Source organism: Neofelis nebulosa, chromosome 2, assembly GCF_028018385.1.
Source record: "Neofelis nebulosa isolate mNeoNeb1 chromosome 2, mNeoNeb1.pri, whole genome shotgun sequence".
Classification (NCBI taxonomy): domain Eukaryota; kingdom Metazoa; phylum Chordata; class Mammalia; order Carnivora; family Felidae; genus Neofelis; species Neofelis nebulosa.
The window spans coordinates 22,144,971-22,167,891 of record NC_080783.1 but is presented as its reverse complement, the minus strand read 5'-3'; the positions used below and the strand labels follow the sequence as shown (position 1 = coordinate 22,167,891).

At 36.6% G+C, this 22,921-nt stretch overlaps 1 protein-coding gene across 3 annotated transcripts in view; it reads right to left on the bottom strand.

The window, feature by feature from the left end:
* The window catches only part of ABCA12 (ATP binding cassette subfamily A member 12), a 275,110-nt gene that overhangs the window by 43,130 nt on the left and 209,059 nt on the right, over positions 1–22,921 (bottom strand). For all 3 annotated transcript variants that reach the window (XM_058705980.1, XM_058705961.1, XM_058705972.1), the window contains exons 19-28: positions 22,149–22,268; positions 18,417–18,507; positions 16,085–16,264; positions 15,176–15,491; positions 12,241–12,355; positions 5,457–5,786; positions 4,265–4,334; positions 4,042–4,176; positions 2,982–3,137; positions 1,879–2,065 (exon numbers count right to left, since the gene is read on the bottom strand). In XM_058705980.1, coding sequence (XP_058561963.1) covers positions 1,879–2,065; positions 2,982–3,137; positions 4,042–4,176; positions 4,265–4,334; positions 5,457–5,786; positions 12,241–12,355; positions 15,176–15,491; positions 16,085–16,264; positions 18,417–18,507; positions 22,149–22,268 — 1,700 coding nt within the window. The remainder of the gene's footprint in view (positions 1–1,878; positions 2,066–2,981; positions 3,138–4,041; positions 4,177–4,264; positions 4,335–5,456; positions 5,787–12,240; positions 12,356–15,175; positions 15,492–16,084; positions 16,265–18,416; positions 18,508–22,148; positions 22,269–22,921) is intronic.

Genomic DNA, 22,921 nt, shown 5'->3' with positions numbered 1-22,921 from the left:
ACACTACACAGTGACAATGATGGGGAGGGGTGGTGGCCGTAGTAATGACAGAAATGGTCACATACTTTAATTGCCAAGTATGCTCTCTCCTTGAGCAAACTCATGCACCTCCCTGGCATCAGATGGTATCTATGAGTCGTGGAGTCTCAAATTTATATCTTTAGCCCAGACCTCACCACTCAGATCCAGATTTGCACTGTATATCCAGAAGACAGTATCACATCTCCATAAGACATCTTACAGGACCCTCAAACTCAACATGTTTAAAATTTAACTCAGGATCTTTGCCCTCAACTCTGTGCCCGCACTGATGTTCCTCTTTCACCATACGATGAATCCAAACACTGGTTGCGCAAGCCTAGAATCCAGAAGCTGTGTTTGCATCCTCCTCCTATCTCTGTTTTCAACCTCTGCCCATATGTCCCATTTTCCCAGCCACACCACAGTGCAAGCCACACCACCACTTGCTCCTGACCACACCACTCTCCTTCCCATGTGAACATTGGTCACTTTCAGTCCCTTTATCTACACTGTGATTATTCTCTATCTTAGTAGACAATTGCTTATCATTTTTCAGATGGTTAATAAACTGAGCAATTACTTAATATCCATCTTCTCCAGTAACATGTAAGCTCCATGAGGTCATGCAAAGGATCCATTTTTCCACCACTGTCTCTAGTACCTAACTAGTACCTTGTACCTTGTATATAATGAACCCTAAATGACTATTGTGGATTTAATAGGGAATCAATCATATACGCAATTCTTCCCACAAAAACACCTTGAAATATAAGCAACTCATTCTTCATATTCAGAAGAATAAAATTAGGACTTTCTCAGCTAAAATTACAGCTTCTTCAAAAAACCTTCTTCTCTTTTCTTCGCTGGTCTCTTATTGCCTATTAGAAACCTGCTTTTAAGCACTAAATCACTATGTTTTCACTAGAAAGCCAACTTTGAATTTAAGCAGGCCATATAAGTAAGAGTAGCTGCATGTTCCCTCATTTCATGACCTTACTTTGTCCCCTTTTATTTGTAAAAGAAAAATTAATTTGAATATATTTTGGCAGTCACTGAGCTTACTTATGATAATACTAAGTAGGATATCCAGCAACTGACACTTTTTTTCAAATAAGAGCTAAAGAGAAACAGCAGCTTAGCGTTGACTTCCAGCCAAGAATGTGGAGCAGTGGAGGTGAGTCACAAAAAAAATTCAAAAGGATGTCACTTTAAAAACATTTGAGTCTCTTCTCCTTTTGGACACATCAGTTAAATCATGAGTGAGAAAGAACAGCTCATGTACCACTCCTAGCCCTTTTGATCTATATCTGATAGCTGGTGATTTCTTTCTTCATGAATCAAGGCAAGGAGCAGCTGGGGCTGAGTGTGTTTATAGCAAAGTGTGTAAACTCAAAATTATACATGGGCCAGAATAGAAATGCAAATAAATGAAGCAGACTGGGCATATGCGACAGTGCAGATTTGTGAGGAACAGGAATAAATCAGAAAGCAGATGTCCCCTTTAAGAGAACAGTCACCAGTAAGACACAACCAATTGTCCCCACCTTAGACCGTGGACCCAGTATTGCCAGAACATCCTATTATCCAAGGAATGTGAAGAATATTTCTTTTTATTAGAAAACCTCTCCATTTGTAAATATTGGCACTGAATTAAAACTTTTAAGAAGTACTGGTTCAGCCTGATGTGGCCTTTTGAGGTCTCAGATTGGGATCTCTGACTTAGACTCCATTTTATAGTAAACAAAATGAGCTACCTTAATCTATCTCGGAGATGTAGTAACTTTATTCTTTATGAAAGAAATGAGGAAATATTAAGTAATAGGCTTCCAGGACAATAAGTGTTAAAAAGTAACATACATCGTAGTAGTTTTCCCGGCTCCATTGGGCCCCAGCAATGAAGTAATATGTCCTTCATAGAAGTTCAGATTGAGGTTATCAACAGCAATTTTTGAGCCATAGATCTTTGTGACCCCATGAAGGGCAACCCCAACTGTGAGATCCTTAGGTTCAGGCTCAATGTTGGAGGGGAACATGTACTCAGGACCTGAAGGGAAATCAAGAGAAGAATTACAAAGCTCACAAAGAAGGAAAATGCAGCTAGAGAGAGACTTTTCCTTAATTAAAAACTGAAGACTATAACAACACAGGCCTCTAAGTAAAAATAACTCTGGAAGCAAAATATCTATTGTAGCCTTCAGCCTCCTTCTCATTTGGTTAAAGAAGGAATGAGGTGGGGAACCACATTCTCCAAGGCTCATATCACACCTCTCTGTCAGAACAGGTAGTCTTAGACTACGTTATCATAATAATGAATTCTCCTTGATTCAACAGATCTCAAATATTTAAAAGGCATTCTAAGTTCTCTGATCAGACAGGATGATACCAACTAATGGAAAAAAAAATGTCTACAAGATGTGATTTTATGGTGACAAGGCCAGTTCAGATCTGTGGTTACAGAATCCAGTTTATTGATTACTATCCACATCTGCTTTAGGCACCACACATAGACCATGGATATGGGTCATCCTTACCTTATGAAGATGGCACTACTCCCCCAGAGTAAGTCATGAGCTTTAAACTGTTTGTTCAGCGTTGGGGATGGGTTATGCTAAATTATCTGTATTTGTAACTTGGTTACTCTTTTTGACTAGTGACAGATGGCTGGAGTTAGGGGTGTAGACTGTGGCCAAGGAACAAATTTTTTCTCTGTGTGAATCTAACTGGACCACAAAGGGATCTACAATCTTGGCCTAATTAGCGCCATATGCTAACCAACTGAGCTAATGAGCCCAGAAAAAGCCACAATTTAATCTCCAGAAGAGTCTGAACACATATGTGTGGACATATTCATCCATGACTAAAAGGATGATAATTGTGCCATTTAGAAAAACATAATTAAAATCACTCGTCATGTAAATTTTATATCACTTCTGTCATAATAATGCTTGTTGTTGACCTACTTGTCTTACTGGCAGATGGGTTGGTGTTCTGCATCATGATATTAGTAAACATAAGGCCATTGCTTTTCTCATGCTTCACGTCTGTACATCCCAATCGCTCCTTCCAATAGGAAGGGAGGACTGGAAAATACCACGGAGCTGCCATGCCATAGGTACCTGTGATAAAAATGTATTAGGAAGAATAAATATTAGCTGATTGTTAACATTAGGCATCAGAAGCTAAACAACAGAACATTATATATGGTTCAGAAAGTATTTTCTTTCTTTCTTTTTTTTTGATCTATATCAAATTAAAGCGTAGTCTGTTTCCAAAGTAAAGCAAAAAAAGATAGCCTCTCTTTTATTCTTTTTAAAAAATAACTTCATTGAGGTATAATTACATGCCATAAAATCTGCTCATTATAATAAGTGTAGAGGTAGATGATTTTAGTAAATACCTGAAGTTGTGCAACCATCACCACAACCCATGCATTATTAGACTATTCCTACAGCTTCAACAAGTGTTCTTATGCCCATGTACAGATAACTCCTGGTCCCACCTCAAGTTCTAGACAATTACTGATTTGCTTTCTGTCTCTACACATTTGTCTTTTATAGGAACTTATGCAAATGGAAGGATACTCTTCTATTCTACAACACCAGGAAATACACAAATATCAGTAAGGCTGAATGGAAAAGCTCTCAAGCATGTTAAAAGTAATGATGACCTGAGAACTAAAATAGGGGCTCTAACTAGTGTTTTCTATTAGAATTTGGTAAATTCTCCTCAGAATTAGGAGAATTGGTTTTGCTTTATCATGTCTCATGTGCCCAATTGGAAAGACTGGATTCCATGCTTCTTGATACACTCCACCCTTTAAAGGAACATCAGAGAAGGAATTCACCAGTCAGTGCACTATCTCGTCCTGGAAAGTTCTGGTTAGTTTGTAGTTTTAAGTTTGTATGTTTTTTTTTTTTTTTTGAGACTATATATGGCAGATCAAATATTAAAAAATATATAGTAGCTGATTTATAAGCATGAAAACTATACAAAATATATCTGTAGGAAGTATGTTCATACCTGGGAACACATTTCTGACATACCAAGCAATAAGGAAATAAATGAAAGAGTCAGCTAGGATTAGACAGCAGAGCCAGCCAAAGGAGGTAGTGTCATCCTGAACTGGGGAACTGTACATATTTTCCCACTGAAGACCTAAAAAGTAAACACATGTATTTATTCTTCTGCGAGATGTACTGCAGTTGTGAAGGATAAAATCTAGTTTTAAAGGAAGTGAGCCTACCAATGCCTTGCTCCTCATATCTTGCAATGTATTGACTTGCATAACTGAATGCTGTTGGGGACAGCAGGCTCTGTGAAGAAATGAAACAGCAATGATAGCTCTTATAAGTTTTGTGCAAGAGGGATCTAAACATACTTAAAACTTTGGACACTTACACAGATAAAATTGACACTAACTCCCTAAGCGTATTTAAAAATGGAGAGATCCCATTGGTACGGGTCCAGAGGTCCCGTACCAAGCACACTACCCCTCTGAAGAAGAGAAGAGGGAATAGCGGAAAACAAAATCAGGAAAATTATGACTTGGAAAATATTTGCCAAAACCCAAAATATGTATCTAAGCTTAGTAAATGTTACTCAGCAATTTATAAAATAGGTAATTAAAAGGTAATGCAGTGCTAAGACTAAAATCAAATCAACTGTTAGAAGCCACAAGATGTTTTTACTTCATAAATTGATTACAGGTAACAGAAGTACTATGAATTAAAATATACTAAAATATGAATTGATTGAATACTTACAATGTAACAAATTAGAAATTTAATGTTGCATTAACCCAAAGTAGTCAATGTTAAATGAAAGTTATTTAACACTTTCCATTTCCATAAACACCAAAGTTGCAACATGACTCTCAAAGAGATTTATTTTTCTGCTTTCCAAATTTCAAACTATTCTTATTGATTTCATTAAAATTCTTAAATTAATTCAATACTTTTGAATTGAAAAGGTAGAAAAGAATTCAAAATTGATTATATGCTGTCAGTGCATTTGTCTTTATGCCTATAAGTTATATTGTATGTTACCAAACCCATGAAAATTACTCACACATGTGAATAACTACAGTAATAAAGGCTTTAAGATATTTAAGGAGTTGGACCAGAAAAGAAGTTAGAATTTGTGATGATCTTTAAAATGATTGTTTTTAAAAGATTATTCTTTCTTCAGAAATTATTTCTTAACAGCATTACATACTATGATTTTAACAACTGGGGGGGAAAGTTTCGTTTTCATTGTCTTATGTTTGTACAGTACTCAGTGATATAGAAAAAACTATCATTAGAACACTTAAGCTTATTTTGCAATTGCAGAACTTTTCAATTTAGATAAATGAACTTTTAGTTTGAGAGTCTAAAAGCATAAAAAGAACCAATTCTTATCACACACTAGCCATTCAGTTGTGACAGTTGACTCACCATGAATACTTTTACAATATAACTCAACTCATCCTCAACTGTAATCAGAACAATAAAGGGAAAAAAAGCAATGATGTAGATGAGGCTTCCAATAAGGGCTGCAATGTTGGTGTTGTTGAAGAAGACACTGATAAGATAGCTCATGGCAATAACTGAGAAGCTGTAGTCCGAAAAATACAGGAACAAAATGAAACCATTTGTTTTAGGAAGAATATTGCCAAACTTCAGAATAATGATAAGGATGACGATGGTAACCAGTAAAAATCCAATACTCTCTATAAGCCAGGCAAAAAAGTGGCTGCAGGAGTTCACACCCATCATCTTCATGTACTGTGAAAAGGAAAAAGCGTTAGCCACTTTGTGAGCAGATATTCTCTCAAATAGCAATTATTTCTGCACCATGCCCAAATGCCCATGAGACTCTTCATATATATGGAACTAGGCATCTTAATGATTTTCATAAGTCAAGGATTTGTCCATGCTTGCTATGTAAAATTAATACGACCATTTACATCAGCCCAATTTAAACTGTATGCTTTCAGAGTGCCTAATATAATGGATGATTTGGATGGTGAGGTTCTTTTTTTTATTTTTTCCAATTTCATTTTATAACTGGCATCTAACTGATGCACCCAGATTAAATTAATTTAGAACAGATTATCAAAATTTATGGTGTCTTCTGCAGAATTTTACAACATTAATTTGACATTTGTGCAGGCATGAATATTTCAAGCAGGTAGAAAAACACGGTTTGTTTCAAATTCACTATAGGGATTGAGATAGCAAAACTCTCTTTAAGAAAAATCTAAACATTGATGGACAACACAATCAGTATTCAGCTTCCTGAGAAAAGTAGAATGGACCTGATTCCTAAGATTTAAAACATGGAAACTTTGAAGGGAGACTTTCTGCCTTGTGGCACAGCTTCCCCATCCTTAAGATCACTGGTAGTCTCGGTCAGGTCTGTCATCTTTGTTTCTCAAAAAGACATTCATGCACCCAAAATGAACTCATGTATCTGAGATTCATTCTCTCTCAATTTATATTCTTTAATAACTCAGTAACATCCCTAAAGGCCAAGGCATTTCACCAAGGTAGAAAAACAGATCAGCATGATATGTTTGAGCATTAACTCAAAGGGATTCTGAAAGCTCTAACGTCCCCTGGATCTTGGTTGTCTCAAATTTGATGACATGTTGCAATTTGTGGGAACCTGCATATCCTGGTACCTGGTTTTAACAATACATGATTAATGCTAAGCTTATGAATCAACAGTCCATTTTTAAAAAAGAACAAAAGAAATGCTCCACTAAAGCTTTATAATCTAGTATTTCAGGTAAAATCAAGGATTTTCAATGTCCTCCTTCTTTAAACCTAACTTGTCCAGGAAGAAAAAAAAAAAAAAAAAGGAATGCTGCTGAATCTTTTGCTCTACACGCAAAATAGTGATTTTTACTTTCTGCCTTTGTAACTTATCACATTTTGATAACTCTGCTGCTCCTCTTGTTGCCATGGAAACAGCTACCTGACTGCCAACAGTCTAAGCTGTGGGCCTTAAGCTAATCACCACTGAGAAAAAAGCGTGTGACTTTTTCTCTTAACTTTGCCCTCTTCCTCACCCTCCTCCCTCCTTACTGCTTCTCTCTTCCCAGGCCTTCCTGCCCTTTGCAGTAAAGATTCAACTTATGTTTCCATAGGAATGGAAGTGTGGGTCAAAGTAAAAAACTCAGCATGGAGCAAAGATGTACTATGGAAGGTTTCCTCCATTTACTATGTATCTATCATTGAAAACAAAATTACATTTCAGTATGAAAATACACCTCACAGGTCTTGTCGAAATTTTTTCTCTGCACCCCAACCCATTTGAAAAAATTACTGTGTCATGTTTGATGACTGCATTTCAGAGACACGTGCCTATTCCAGTATGATTATGATACGTTAGCTCTTTCATTTGCCTTTCTTATTTGTATTTTGAGGTTTAACTGAGTTCATAATTAACTGGAGAGTTATGGGACCCATATAACTACTCCAGAGCTGATACCCACCACCTAATTTCATGTGACCTATGTGAAAAATACTTTTCCCCAATAGCAGCGTATGTTAGTAGGAGACAATGTCAATTTATTTCACAAGGTGAATATAAAGCATCTAGGACATGAAATAAAGCTGACTTTGGTGTGTGTAAACATGTTTTCCTTTCCCAACAATTTGATAGCTGCAATATAAAACATTTTTATAACTAGAAAATTCTCCATTTATAGCTTATTAAAAGATAATCTGGCAAACCTGAAGACCAGGACCAAAGGTGTTTATCCCTGTAATTTTGAAATTTTCAAGATTTGAGATCAGATCCCTATTCCCAAGAGTTGGTAAAAGTTGGAGGGTGATCATTGCTTCCTATGGACACAGACTGAGCTAGGTGCTTCCAAAAGTGTTCACTACTTAACATTCTAGCATGAAACTTCAGTGTTAAACTTCAGGATATTGTGCCATGAGGAGAACAGCTGTTATTCATAAAGAGAAAGAGCAAGGAGAGCATGTAAGTCATCCATAAATTATCCAGATTCACTGCCAACATCGTTATAATAAATAAGACCAAACCTGCTGATGGAAGATGGCCCACCGAGAATCTCTGGCTATGCTTTCCTGGATGTCATTAGTTGATCCTCAGAATGACATATGTCAGGTGCCAACTTTGCAATCAAAGAGTCACTTGTCTCAAGCCTTCCAAACCTGCCTGAAGCAATTCATCAGCATCTCATAACCTGTTGCTCAAGGAAAACCCCTGTACACAGAGTTTGCTTCAGTGGATGGCAGAAAATACTGACAGCAGGTTTGGCAAGATTTTGGGTAAATGTGTTGCCACATTCAAGAGAAGCTTATGCACAGGAACTGACATTAATGCTCTCAGGAAAAGAAATCACAAAGATTCATGTATTTACTTGAATCTTCATTCAATTCAACAAGAATGTCAAGCACTAATTTATAAGGAATAGTAACATTTCCTACCTCAATTAAAAATTTTTTCTTAACAATTATTGTTTTTTAGTAAGATATAAAGGGTGTTGTGATCACTACTTGAAATGTTCCAAATTCCTACTACCGCGATGGATAGTGTCTATGAAGAAGGCATAAAAAATGTTTAAAGTGAACTATTAAAATCCCGTCTCTTCAGACCACAGATATTTTAGACTACCTATCTGAACTGAGAAAGAACAACTCCAAAATGTTGTCTCCAGCTGAATATAAGCACCGAAATCCCCATAAATGACTTAGATTAGATAGATGAAGCTAACCCATAAATCAAGAAAATAATGTGCAAAAGTAGTTCTCTGTGTGTTGTAAATCAATTTTTGTAAGTTTTAATATTTTAATTTTTAAAAGCAAGGAACACAGAACAAAACTACGAGCATTTCAAAATAGTTTTTTTTTTTTTAAACTACTGGATTAATCTCATCAACAAACTTACTGGGCATTAATATTTGTACTAATTCCTTTAACAAATTAAAGAAACTCACCGGAGTCATATCATAACAAGGTCAAGGATTAATGGCTTCATTGAAATAGCAACTAACTTGGTTTTCTTACCCAGATTTAAGAGCAATTACAGAAGGAAAAAAGTATTTTTTTATCCTTTTTTATTTAATTGGAATGAGAAGGACATAGGGAATTAAAAGTTTAGTACTTACTGAATATTAAAATGATGGTATTAAAACATGATTTTGAATCTCTGGTAACCGAGGAGATTTTCCATCATCATTATCAAAAGTCCTTAAGTGTCTATGCCACCAAAATAAGATAAGAGGGAAAGCAGCTATGATGTGGAAAAGCATTGGTTCAAAGTCAAGACACTTGAGTTCCAGTCTCAGATGGATGACTAACTAGCCCTTCAGTTTTCACCAAGTCACCTCCCCCTGGGCTCAGCTTTTTTCCCTCTAAACAGGAGGACATAAGATTAGAACCATGAGCAGTAGAGGAAGGCTGACCAGGAGGCATTGAGCAGGAGGTGTCCATTCCACATCTCACAAATAGATGGCATTCCTTTGAATTTAGGACACCACTGATTTTAAGATGTGCCATTATTTTTACATGGCACCAAAAAAGAAAAATCACCACCAATTAAATGGTGACACCCTATCAAATGCATCCCAATTCCAGAGGCTTTAAGAAGCAAAGGAAAAAAAAGTATTACCTTAGAATTGATAAAATATGGATAACTGAATGCATTTCTTGCTGTGGCAGTGAGAGAGTCACATTCTGGAAGTGTGTGCTGAATTAGGTCTAGATAGTAAGGCTTAGTGGAAGGGATTGGGCCCAAGTGAGTATGAACTGGAAGACTCTAAGCCTGATTCTCTGATCCCAAGCTCAGTGATTTTCTACTGTATGACTTTGAACCCTGAGATCAAGTAGTTGAATTTTGAAAGTAGATGCATGCAAAATGAAGACACAAAGCTACCAAACAGAAACCAGTGTGCCATTAAAAAAATATTTCTTTCTTCAATTGAGAAAGAACTCTTAATTATGCTTTGATTTTTTAAAAAAAATTTTTTAAAGTGATGTGCTTTAATACACACACTTATATTTACTGTGTGTTTCTACCACAAATTCTATCTTTAAGGTAGGTATTTATTTTGAAGTAGAAAAGAACTCAGTATCTATCACAATTTTCTACTTTAAGGTTTTCCTTTAATCTGTGAAGATTCACTTCTAAGTACCAGGAAACTGAAAGAGAAATATAAGATAGGAGTTTGCAACCAAAATTCTGCTTTAGGGCATGGATTCAAGTTTCCCAAAGGATACAAAAATGCTGATTTGAAGGGACACATGCACCCTAACGTTTATAGCAGTGCTATCAACAATAGCCAAATAATGGAAAGAACCCAAATGTTCATCAACTGATGAATGGATAAAGAAGATGTGGTATGTACGTACACACACACACACACACACACACACTAGAAAACTATTTGGCAATGAAAAAGAATGAAATCTTGCCATTTGCGACTGTGTGGATGGAACTGGAGCATATTATGCTAAGTGAAATAAGTCAGTTAGAGAAAGATAGATATCATATGATTTCACTCATATGTGGAATTTGAGAAACTCAACAGATGAATATAGGGGAAGGGAAGGAAAAATAAGATAAAAACAGAGAGGGACACAAACTATAAGAGACTCTTAAATACACAGAACAAACTCAAGGGTTGCTGAAACAGAGGGTAAGTGAGGGAAATGGGTTAAATGGGTGACGAGCATTAAGGAGGGCACTTCTCAGGATGAGCACTGGGTGTCATATGTAAGAGATGAATCACTGGGTTCTGCTCCTGAAGCCAAGACTACACTGTACGTTAACTAACTAGAATACAAAAAAAAAAAAAAAAAAAAAGAAAAAAAAAAGAAAAAGAAAACCTTTCTAAGTTGGAATTAAGAAACTATCACACACAGTTCTGAATACAAGAAGGCTCAAACCAGTTGATGAGAGGTTTAGCAAATTGTAATTGAAATATAAAAATGCAGCTGTGAGGATCAACCAGAATTCAAATAGAAAACGTAAGAAGTATAGGTTCAAACTCTAGAACACCCCTGGAAGCCTGATGCTGAGCTAACAAAAACATGAATCAGTAATTTGTACCCTGTAAGGAGAAATAATCAATTGCCTGGAAGCATTGGCAAAGTAAGTCTGAAAAGCACAAGTGGACTAACAAGTTACTCTAACCTCATTATTTCAGGTTGTCAGCCAGGCCTTGCAATAATTACTGTGCCCCACTTTTGAAATGTTCTTGCTTTCTTTTCACTCAGTGAGTGTAAGGATTGACTCATTACAGGATGAGCAGATAAAATAATTTTTATTCCAATACAATCCCAAAATCACACAGCACTTTTTCATAAATTCTAAAAAGAAGTAAGCTATTTTGGATTTGGAAATAATGGCGGGGAACATGCTCAAGAAGAGACCATGCTTTACATCCCAGGCCCTGTCTTTCATCATTATATTATTAACCTAGTCAGTAGCATAACATGAAATTCTTAGTCTCTATGAATCATGAGTCAGTGGAAGATAGGAGAGAAGATAACTGAAGAAGACAAGGCATACTGGAAAGAGAATTTGCTTATTGAGAGCTGAAACAAGCCATCTGTCTGTCTATGACTATGTCTGTGTCTACGTCTATATATCTATATCTAAATTCGTTTGGACTCATTTAGTTACCATGCCAACAATCTTCCTGCCTTACTAATTATTACTGTTATTATTTGAATTTCCTATAGGAATTTCATGGGCAAAAATTACTCTTAGGATTATAAATTGAACTCAGATTTTACTCAGAATTATTTACATTTTGTTTTTTAGAGGCACTTATAACATGATTTCTGCGTAATTTTTTAAAACAAAATATTGCTATATCAGCTGCCTTTATGATTCATAAAATATTTTCTTTAAAAAAAATTTTTTTTAATGTTTATTTATTTTTGAGACAGAGAGAGACAGAGCATGAGTTGGGGAGGGACAGAGAGAGAGGGAGACACAGAATCAGAAGCAGGCTCCAGGCTCTGAGCTGTCAGCACAGAGCCCGACGCGGGGCTCGAACACACAAACCGTGAGATCATGACCTGAGCCGAAGTCGGTCACTCAACCGACTGAGCTACCCACGCGCCCCAAAATATTTTTCTTTTTAATTCATGAGGTATGGGTCAGGCTTTCTGATTTTGTATAGATATGATGAAAAGCATACTAATTATTATACAAATAGATTTTATTTATAATAAAAAGAGATTCTTGACATACCTCATGAAGCCGGAGATCTTTCTCATAAACAAGTTTTTTTACAAATGCAGCTATAAATACAACCCAGGCAACCATGAGCACAATTGGAAGAGAATAAGAGACACTGGTTAGGAAGCTGCAAAAAAACAGAAACAAAAAAAAAAAAATTCAGCGACCCTAATGAATATCAACTGTGCAGATTGTGATATACAAAAACACATTCCCTCTTACAAATTATAATCCTGCTTTGAAATTGAGAATAGTCATTAATATTATTCCTTTATTTATGAAGTATGAAGCTGACTTAACAGTAAGCCTTTGATTTTCTTGCTGTATTGTTGCAAAAGTAAAAAAAAAAAAAACCTCTGGATTGTTGGATAAAATTACCCTATTGTTTAGAGTGTCTTTGAGTATGTCCTATCTAGGAAAATAATTATTACATAGATATAATTTCAAAGCTCAAAACCCTTCTGTCTAAACTAAATTCTTATCTAAAAGGCAGATTTAAAATTAGATGATGATTGGTTTATCTAGCTAAAAGCTATATCATCCCAAATTACTGTATTTATCTACTCTTTGGATGCTCATAGTTATTATTAAACTAAATTTCCCAAAATGAAATAAAATAAAACTCAAAGCATTCAATTTAAAATGCGAACAAAGAACTTGGATTCCTCAAAATAATGCTCCAGGAGATGTTTCATAAACAGTATATAAATGACTTTTCTGGTAATGTGTTAAATTAGGCAGTCACTGGAAGACTTCATCAGGCTCCAAATATATTCTTCCGTGGCCTGCCCATGATACCAGAAAGTTCCAATGAAATGTTTCTCAAAGTTAACCGTGCATCACAATCACCTGAAGGGCTTACTAAACCACGGATTTCTGAGCCTTACCCATAACCTTCTGATCTATTATATCTGGGGTGGGATAAGGAATTTGCATTTTAAACAATTTCCCAGCTGATGTTGATGTTGCTGGTCCAGAGACCATACTTTGAGAATCATGGTTCTGACATTACTCACATGTCCATGGGCAAATGAGTAGTTTTCAATGAGAAGAACTCTAAATTGATCTGCTTTCTGTAGTAGGCTCCACTGACATTTTCACTTAGAGAAAGGCACCAAGGCTACTCCCCTTTTAATCTATAAGGCTAAGGAATTACCTTCAAAGGTCCTCATGAAAAATGCAAATATTAATGGAACATGACATCACCATCATTATCACTTTAGCATCAGAAGTGTATTATCATCAAAGATAGGAGGGTTTTGTTTGTTTGTTTGTTTTGTTTCATACGTGTGTGTGTGCTGTTTTTTTGTTTTTGGTTTTGTTTTTTTGGATGGAGAAGAGGGTGGGGGCCATATCCATTTTTTTTGGTTCCTGGGAAACTGTCTGGCATGGCTTAGGCACTTAGACAATATTTGTTGAATGAATTTTCTCTTGGTTCAGGTCCAGCCCTAATGGTGTTTCTGGCTCTAGAATTAGGTAAAGGGCCTCATTCATTAATAACAAATTCCCTAAAATGTTTCTTCCAGTGATGGTGTATTTTAAGATTGGTTTGGTTTAGGTTTGGTTTAATATAAAGGAGAAAATTCTGGTCTCCTAATCGAAAGACCACTGAGTTACCGGCTATACAACTACGGACACGTTACTTAAGCTTTCTGGATTTTAGTTTTTTCATCAGGAAAATACGGTTGATGATACCTCATCTCACTTACCGTACTAAGGTTGTTGGGTAAACAGAGGAAATAATATATGTGAAAGCACTTTGTATGCAATAAAGAGTTGATATGTATATGTAGGATATTATGACCATACTCCCATGAAGAATGCAGAATATAGTTAATTTTATTCTTAAAAAGAAAATCCAGGTACCCACTATCCTAGGTACCAACATTTATAAGGGGGAAAAAATGAGCGGAAAATAGATGAGAAATTTTCTCTTAATTGAACCCACAGGTCTTTACTATTCGTGCCAGCCGATGCAGTTCCTACACAGTTCAGGCTGCAGAGAACTGACTGGCCTCCACAATAAGCAGCTAACCTCGACAACCCACTGGTGGAAGCCTCATCCGTCTCCCTGGATCGCTGCTGCACAAAGGGTTGCATCACCTCATTTTATCTATAGCTCTTGAAGCAGCCAAAGTAGACAGACACATTGATAGAAAGAAAAAAAAAAAAGAGCAGAGCCATCTAAATTGTATATAAACTGAGCAAATGGGCTAACAAGTGTAATTTCATTAAAGTAATATTCTGCCTCAAGCTTTTATGTAGGAGGATGAGGCTGACTGTGGTCAGAGTGGAGGAGCCAGCCAGCGCTACCCGCCTGGCAGACTTCTTGAACATTCAAATTCAATTGTCTAAAACATGATCTGTATATTTTTTGTTGATGTAGCAAACCATTTGAGATAAGGATTTCTAGCAAGTGGACTGGTAGTACCTAACATAACATAGTGTTAGATGGCATAATATTTATCTTAGAGAGTGAATCAATGATGTGCTCTATCAAAATTTTTCTTAAGATTGGTCACGGACTCACAGATTTTTAACAAAATTTGAGAGTTGGAAGAGATGTTAAGATTGTTTTGTTTAATCCCCTCCTTTCGCTAGAGAAAGCGAAGACCAGTAGAGAGTGGGTAGCATCAAAACCGTGCAGCGATGCATTCAGGTCTGTAGTTTAATGTTCCTAATTCAAGGGCCATAGTCCTTGGAAAGCTAAGGGTTATGATGAAGAAAACCTGAATCATTTGGTAAAAACTTTGCCATCATTTTGGTAACAATGAGCAGCTGTAGTGGAGCTGTGCCCTGTACCATCGACCCTCTCCTGGAAGCAAGCTTTAGACAAAACTTTGGTGAAAGAGATCGCTTTCATTTGATACATGTGAATAAATACATAGAAATGAGTGCTCAAAAAAGTGGTTGACTATTAAAAGAGGCCAGAGCTGCGGAGACTTACTTGTCTTTCATGTAGCAGGGATATGGAATTGCTTGGACCTGGACTGCTATTTCCTGGGAGTTTCTTCCAGTCTGCAATTCAATGATTGCTCTCTCAATACTATCCTGTAAGTAAACAAAAGCCCTGCCATAGATCTGGTTATGTGATGGAGAATTGTGTGGCCCCGGGGCCCAAATCTTGGTCCTTATGCTTCTTGTGGTCTGTGCAGTCTTGAGACTCATGCGGATGGTATATTTTATGACAGGAGGAAGAGAGACATTTTCAGAGTCATAGCCTCTATGCCGACTTCTGTTAGAAGGAAGCTTAAAAATAACACCTAAAAATAAAAGGGAAACAACAGCATAAAGGTTATTTTATGGTTGACATTATTCATTGTTTGGAGGGTACACTTAGGGGGCAGCCAAACAGGCAATTGAGTTTGTAATGTGACAGTAAGTTCAGGCTCCTACTTTACAGGAAAGATGGCTAATTGGAAGTGACAACTTCAGAGACTCAAAGCAGGAGTTTGAGAATATAATTACAAACTAAGTGGTCAGATTAAATAGATCACTCTAAGCCACTTACTAAAATTAAAACACGCACGCACGCACACACACACACACGCACACACACACACACATACAAATGAATAATCTTGACTGATTATGAAGATGGACTCAACTTCACCCCATAACTATGTAATCCATTTCAGTCTCAATTCTAACCATGCCAACAAAATTACACATTTGTTGAAGTCTCCACGGACAATATAGTTGGTTTACTACATGAAAGGTTCTCATTTCTAAGGACATCAGAGGGGACAGTGACCCCCCAGACTACTTTTCTGAGTTCTGGATGAAAGGGGTGAGGAAAGAATTTGGCCAATTTTAGTACAAAGAGAAGCTCAAACTCTAGTAGAATGACACTTACTTCCAAAGAGTTCGTTGCTTTTGTAAAGCCTTTTAGCCTGTCTCTCCATCTCATCTATGCTTTTTGCTGCCTGAATGCGGTCATATAATACACAGGAGGAAATATTTACTGTCAGGGAGGACAGTGTGTTGAGATGATCAATGAGGTCAATGCTGTTTTCTAATTTCAGCCTTAGAATATCTAAAAAAGCAAAGCAAAACAGACAAAACACATATTAGTTGTATTATAATGTTGTTTCTAACAGTACTGAGACAAACAAAATACTGACTTTTTGGTATATAATAACCATTATACTAGATTATGAGTAATAGGAAGTCGTAGAATTTGCTCCAAAAATATCCAGTAACAAAAATAGCTAATAACACACAGGAAAATGTATCCAGTTGTTCAAATATTCATTGAAGAGTATGTTGAGCTGGTACTGATATAGTAGACCCAAGTTCAAAGAGTGGTACAAGCCAGTTTAAAAGTATATTCTGCTACAATTTAAGTAACCAATGACTAAAGGTGAATAATTAAAAATATATATCTACATGTAGTCAGGAAGAAAACTAGTGATAAAAGTTTTGAATAAACAGAAACACTTAACTTCATTCAGGGAACGTGAATGTAAGAATTTAAACAAAGAAAAATCTATGTAGAGTGTATAGAACAAATAAACTATGTCATTAAATAAGTTGTGCTACAGAATCATTTCTTAGGAGACTGTGAGAATCTATGCCACATAGTTAACAACTTTCTAAAACTGATATAAAACCTTAAGTGAGTTATGTTTATTGATATCTGTATTAATCTAGACAAAATGATCAAGTTTTTATTTCAGGTAATTACTTTGGAAGAAAGAGGATTTAATTGCTCTTCAATTTCATGATTCCTTATGAGGAAATCAACCGAGACAAAGGGTAAATATGAAATTGCAAGTTAATAAATCACTTGGCCAATTAAATTTTCACTGACTTGATCATCATGAATACCAAGAATGCTGTATCATAAATCCCTCCTCACAGAACCCAAACATGACTCTTCCAAACTCCAACGCAAGACTAATTTCTCACAGAGGGCAACTTTTTAAATGCATTTCTCATTAGAATTTAAAGTGAAATGGTTTGGTGGATATAGACATTGGTGGGGGAGGGGTAAAACTGTGGTTGAACAGTGGCCTCCAGCGGCCATTGGAAATTAACACAACACCAAGGATTCCTTAGAAATGCTGGCAGACAGGATCAACGAGCTATGAGGGTCAGTGCCCCACTCCCAATTCAAACTATATAAACTCTCAGATACTAAGTTGCATATACAATTACACAAACATCAAGTCTCACTGCTACATTCATTTTAGTCTATTTTTAAATTCTAGAACTCCTGTCCTATATTAAGAAGATAAAATTTATATAAAACTTTGTAGTATATTCCTGATATTTTGATCAAATGGTTTCTTACCCAAATGGTACTTTTAGAGAATAAATCCACTAGTATCTTTCCTTACTGAAACTCGGTCAACTATCATAAAGTGCACACAATTATACACAATACAAACATGAGCCTAATTCCTCCCTACTGGTTTACAGACTATGTCACTTCTGTCCCAGGAGCTTCAGGGAGGAGGGGCACTTGCTCTACTGCAGCCAAATTCTGATGCTCTCAATCCCTTCCTCATACTTGTGGTTGCATAGCAACAGTGAATCAGACACAGACTGAATTAGATGTCTTGCATCCCTTAGGTTGAAGGTGGGGATGTGGCAGAGGGAATGCATAAGTTCAGACAGCTTCCTTTGATCCTCTTTGCCTGTTTCTTTTAAATGACCATGAGAGGAGGATCCAACCTTGAATACTGATTTAAGTTTATTTTCTTTTGAATCTCTTCATTGCCTTTGTTTTGCTTCTGCTAACTCAGTAATTTCTTCCAGTTACATTTTGGGTTAATCAAAGTGATACTGAGGCCAGCAGAGATAAGATGTTAAATGTAACTGGAAATAAACCATTTCATCTTCCTTTGTCCTTAAGGACTTGCTTTTCATCAAGTTGCTGGTGGGGGGGGGGGGGCGTCCTCTTACTTCTAGCAATCTACCAAGTGACCAATGACTCTAGGAATACATGAAGTATATGCTTGTTGAAACTAACTGCAGACACTGGGTATGTGAATAGTTATTACTACTTGTAGTAATACGACTATCTGGGAAAAAGATGGATAGATATGTCCAAGATTTTACTGTCCTTAGAATAACTAGCTAAAAATCAAATGCAGAAGAAAATAAAACGTTTTCAAATGCAACCATGTTTTTCACATTCCTGACATGACTAGTGAATAAAAGTTTTGTAACTCTGGACTTACCGAGTTCATCGATCTGTTTCAATAGTTCAACGGCATCAAGTCCCACAGAGAATTTCACAAAAACTTGCACAAAGGGGTTCCTTAAAGTATTCTAACAAATAACAATAGGGAATCAGTTTCATTACAAGAAAACATGTTTAATCATCATCTGTCTAACAGCATCTACAATGAAAGGAAGTAACAACCACCCGGCATTATCAATGCAATACCTTGCAGTGCTCACATACAAATCCTTAGAAAGGGAGAGAAGGTGCGTGGCTGGTAATGACTAGAAAGGCTGGGTTTTTCTTGTTGATAGACACAAATTAGTCAGCATGCTCCTGTGGCCAGATATGACTCTAATTATCAACATTAGGAAATTACATTCAATGTAACAGTCCTTTAATTTTTTTTTTTTTCCAACGTTTTTTATTTTTTTATTTTTGGGACAGAGAGAGACAGAGCATGAACGGGGGAGGGGCAGAGAGAGAGGGAGACACAGAATCGGAAACAGGCTCCAGGCTCCGAGCCATTGGCCCAGAGCCCGACGTGGGGCTCGAACTCACGGACCGCGAGATCGTGACCTGGCTGAAGTCGGACGCTTAACCGACTGCGCCACCCAGGCGCCCCTCAATGTAACAGTCCTTTTACCCACGGCTATGACATCATTTGTTTTTTGATATACTCTATACACCACTGTAGTGGTTCATGGTTGAATTTTGTTCAACTAAAAGAAACTGATACAACTTTTAAAAATTGTGAAGTCTATAGGCACCTGGGTGGCTCAGTCGGTTGAACGACTTCGGCTCAGGTCATGATCTCATGGTTCATGAGTTCGAACCCCACATGGAGCTCACTGCTGTCAGTGTAGAGCCTGCTTCCAATCCTCTGTCCCCCCTTTCTCTCTTGCCCTTCTCCTGCTCATGCTGTCTCTCTCTCTCAAAAATAAATTTAAAAAATATTAAAAAAATTGTGATGCCTAAATGGAACTTCGTATCACAATTGATTGGTGCAAGAGTTCTACTACTTCCTAGCTATGGGCTCTCAGCAAGCAATCTGCTTTTTCTAGCTTCATGTTACTTTTCTGTAAAGTAGAGATGAATGAGTCATCAGAACATTCAAATGTAAATTACTATAATACAATTTATCATTGCAAAAAGCACAATTATGTGAACATGGAAAAATAAACTGACGATAAATCTTTAAATTTCTCTATCTCCATGGAAAGACTGAAAAATTAAAAAAAAAACAAACCTCAACGCTTTAACATATAATGATTTTATAGCTATCTTCCAAATTAGGAGACATAGCTTCTTCAACGTTTTTTATTTATTTTTGGGACAGAGAGAGACAGAGCATGAACGGGGGAGGGGCAGAGAGAGGGAGACACAGAATCGGAAACAGGCTCCAGGCTCCGAGCCATCAGCCCAGAGCCCGACGCGGGGCTCGAACTCACGGACCGCGAGATCGTGACCTGGCTGAAGTCGGACGCTTAACCGACTGCGCCACCCAGGCGCCCCAGGAGACATAGCTTCTACCACTCCAGAAATACAGCCAGGTAACACTTGTTGAGACCTTACTGTGTACTGCACACTAACAGAGTTTAGCTTAATTTTCTCACAGAGTTTTCCAGAACAACTTGAGGTCCCTTAAGGACACAAAATTAATAAGGGCCGAAGGGCCAAAGGGCGGAAGACAGAATTCAACGTGATTAGAGAAATGCTTATCTTATGTGTTAATTCATGGCCATGTTTTTATGGGAACCAGACTAAAACTGGTTTTCCCTTTGGAGGACAATCCAGGATCACTCATCATTCTGTCCTTCTTACCAATATCTTCAGTTTTGTTACCATGGAGATAAAAGGTTAAGAATAACATGTATTAACAGAGCATAGATACAAGAGAATTAATTCACTAAATCCATAGATGCTGAGGGGTAAGGGCAGGTGACAGCATGTAGACTGACGGCTATCACACAGCTACACACCATGATAACCCAAGTCCTCTGAAGTCTATTTACCAGGAATTAATTTGTGCATCCTGGAAAAACTGAATTAGAGCATTACTAATAAACAAAGCACTGTGTCTGTTGCAATTCAGAGAAGATCCACTGAGCCATATCTCCATTCTCCCACCACTCCTTTTGCGATCAATCCTGTGATGAGTGACACTATTTTTACATGCTTTCACACATATGATCCTCACAAATCTGTGAAGTGGCTCTCAGTATATTCATTTTAGAGATTCGTAAACTGTCGATCAAGTGTCTTATGTCATTTGCCTCGGGATTCACATTGGCAAAGCCAGGTGTTATGCTAAAAGCCTTAAATTTCAAAATCTGTGTACATTTGCATAAATAAGTTTTTCCTCAATAATTGAGAATAATGATTTATTTTTGGTCTAGAGCAGAATCAAGTTGCTTCCATTAGATGATGGTCCCTTTATGGACACAATCACAGAATTTCTTCATAGCAAATTATTGCACTTCGGAACTATTATGCACAGATCATGTCTTTTGTTAATTCACCGCTTTAGCCACAAAACTTTCCTTAGTGAAATGATATGTGTAGGGTTTTTTTTTTTTTTTACTCCACAGAAAAAGAGTTAAAGGAAAAAGAGAACAATCTTCCATTTAGGAAAACAGATAGGTCAACAAAGTACTATTAAGTGCTTTGTTACATAAAACATCCACTTGAACCTACTTAAAATTAGAACCAAGTTTAATAGTAAATTGTGTGGAAGATGTCTGATGCAAGTTTACTTTTCTTATATTAATTAAGTTATTAAATATCTATTTCAGAAATGTATTTTATATTATAATATAAACTTTATATATTATTTATGATAAAAGCCAGATTGTAATTATAACTATGCGCTGATTGTTAGTCAAAACAAAGACTAAGCAAGGCATCTTTGGATATAATTTTTCTGACAAAGCTGTATGAACCAAATCCTTTATTCTATGTTTAACTTCTTGAGCATGTTTTTAAGAAGGACCTTTTTTTTGCAAATATATTTTAGCTCTCCATCAATTTTCCATGGGCCTCTCTCAATACTTTGATATGTAAACCATTCTCTCTTAAAGTTCCTATGTTGCATCCTTCCTGCCAGTTTTGTCTTCTCCAACTGGTAGCTGGTCTGACTCTGCTGCTCCATTGTTAGTTCTCAGTAGCTGTTTGTGATTGGAACATTTGCCCCACCTTATTTTCAACATCTTCAGAAAACCCTACATCTTTTGCAAGAATTGCAAATTATACTTTGAACCATGCACATTGTATTTGAGTTGCATTGTCAAATCTTTACCCTAGAGTGCTGTATGTTTCAACCAAAGAATTCCCCAAACTGAACATTCTTCTCCAGAATACTAGTATTTTTAGGAACTCTGGTTCTGTTAAAATAGCAAAAAATAATTTAAAGTGAAGGGACAAATAAAGAAAACACATTCTAAGTAGTTTTTACAGCATTTCATTTTTGGAAAACAAGATTTACATCACTAGTTAGGTCTCAAGTTCAACCTGTAAGATGGCTTATCTCTGAATTACAGATACAGAGAGGATGCACCACAGGAGGTGAGGATGATTAGGAATGTGAGAGATCTGTTATCCTGTCTCAGACTTTCTCTCTGGAGGACAGGAAATTTAATCTATTGGATACGGATTCCAAGTTACTACAGGCCCATTGCCATAATGAGGATGATTAAAATCTTAAAGAATTATAATTCCTATGAAGAAGAATGACAGAGCTGTCTCCTACCTGGAGCATGGGAATTGTCTGGTTTAACAGGTGGAAGGAATTCATGAAAAGTGGTGAGTTATCCATCCACTCTTGAGATTTCTCTCTTAATTCCGCCAGCTGCCTCAGAGTTACATTAGACTTAAAGACAAAGAAACAAAGACAGATCAGGTCCATCACTATTTCTCCTACATCCCAAAAAGGTATCCTAAGGTTATTTTGTTATACAACTTTAAAGAAACAGTTCTAAAAGGTAGAGCTAGTAAAAAAAAAAACAATGTCAGAAATTTCCCACACGGTCAGAAGTTTTTAAATGACAGCTTTTATAGGGTCAGGATCACTTCTAAAAATTCTGGAAAATGTAGAGTTTGCTTCAGTGTCCACAGTGAATTTACAGTCAAAATGAAAACATGTCTTCTGGAGTTCTCACAAGTTACTCATTTTTTCCAATGGCACATTTAACTTGACTACTACAGAAACATCCTAGTTCAAAGATATGAGGAGAATGCTCTCATATACTGCTGGTGGAAATGGAGGTTTCCTTTTTTGGAAAGCAATCTGACAACAGACATTACATAAAATACAGTGTTCCTTAATCCCTCAATCCTGAACAATCATTTCATTGAAATAAAAATTCTACTGCATAAATAACATGCATGAGAATATTTGTTGTTATATTATTTACATTTGCAAAAACAAAAATGAAAACAAAAGGAAACACTGGAAACACAATAAATGCCCAACAATTGAGGATTGGCTGAGTAAATTCTATGGTATGAAAAAGTTTGCAATTT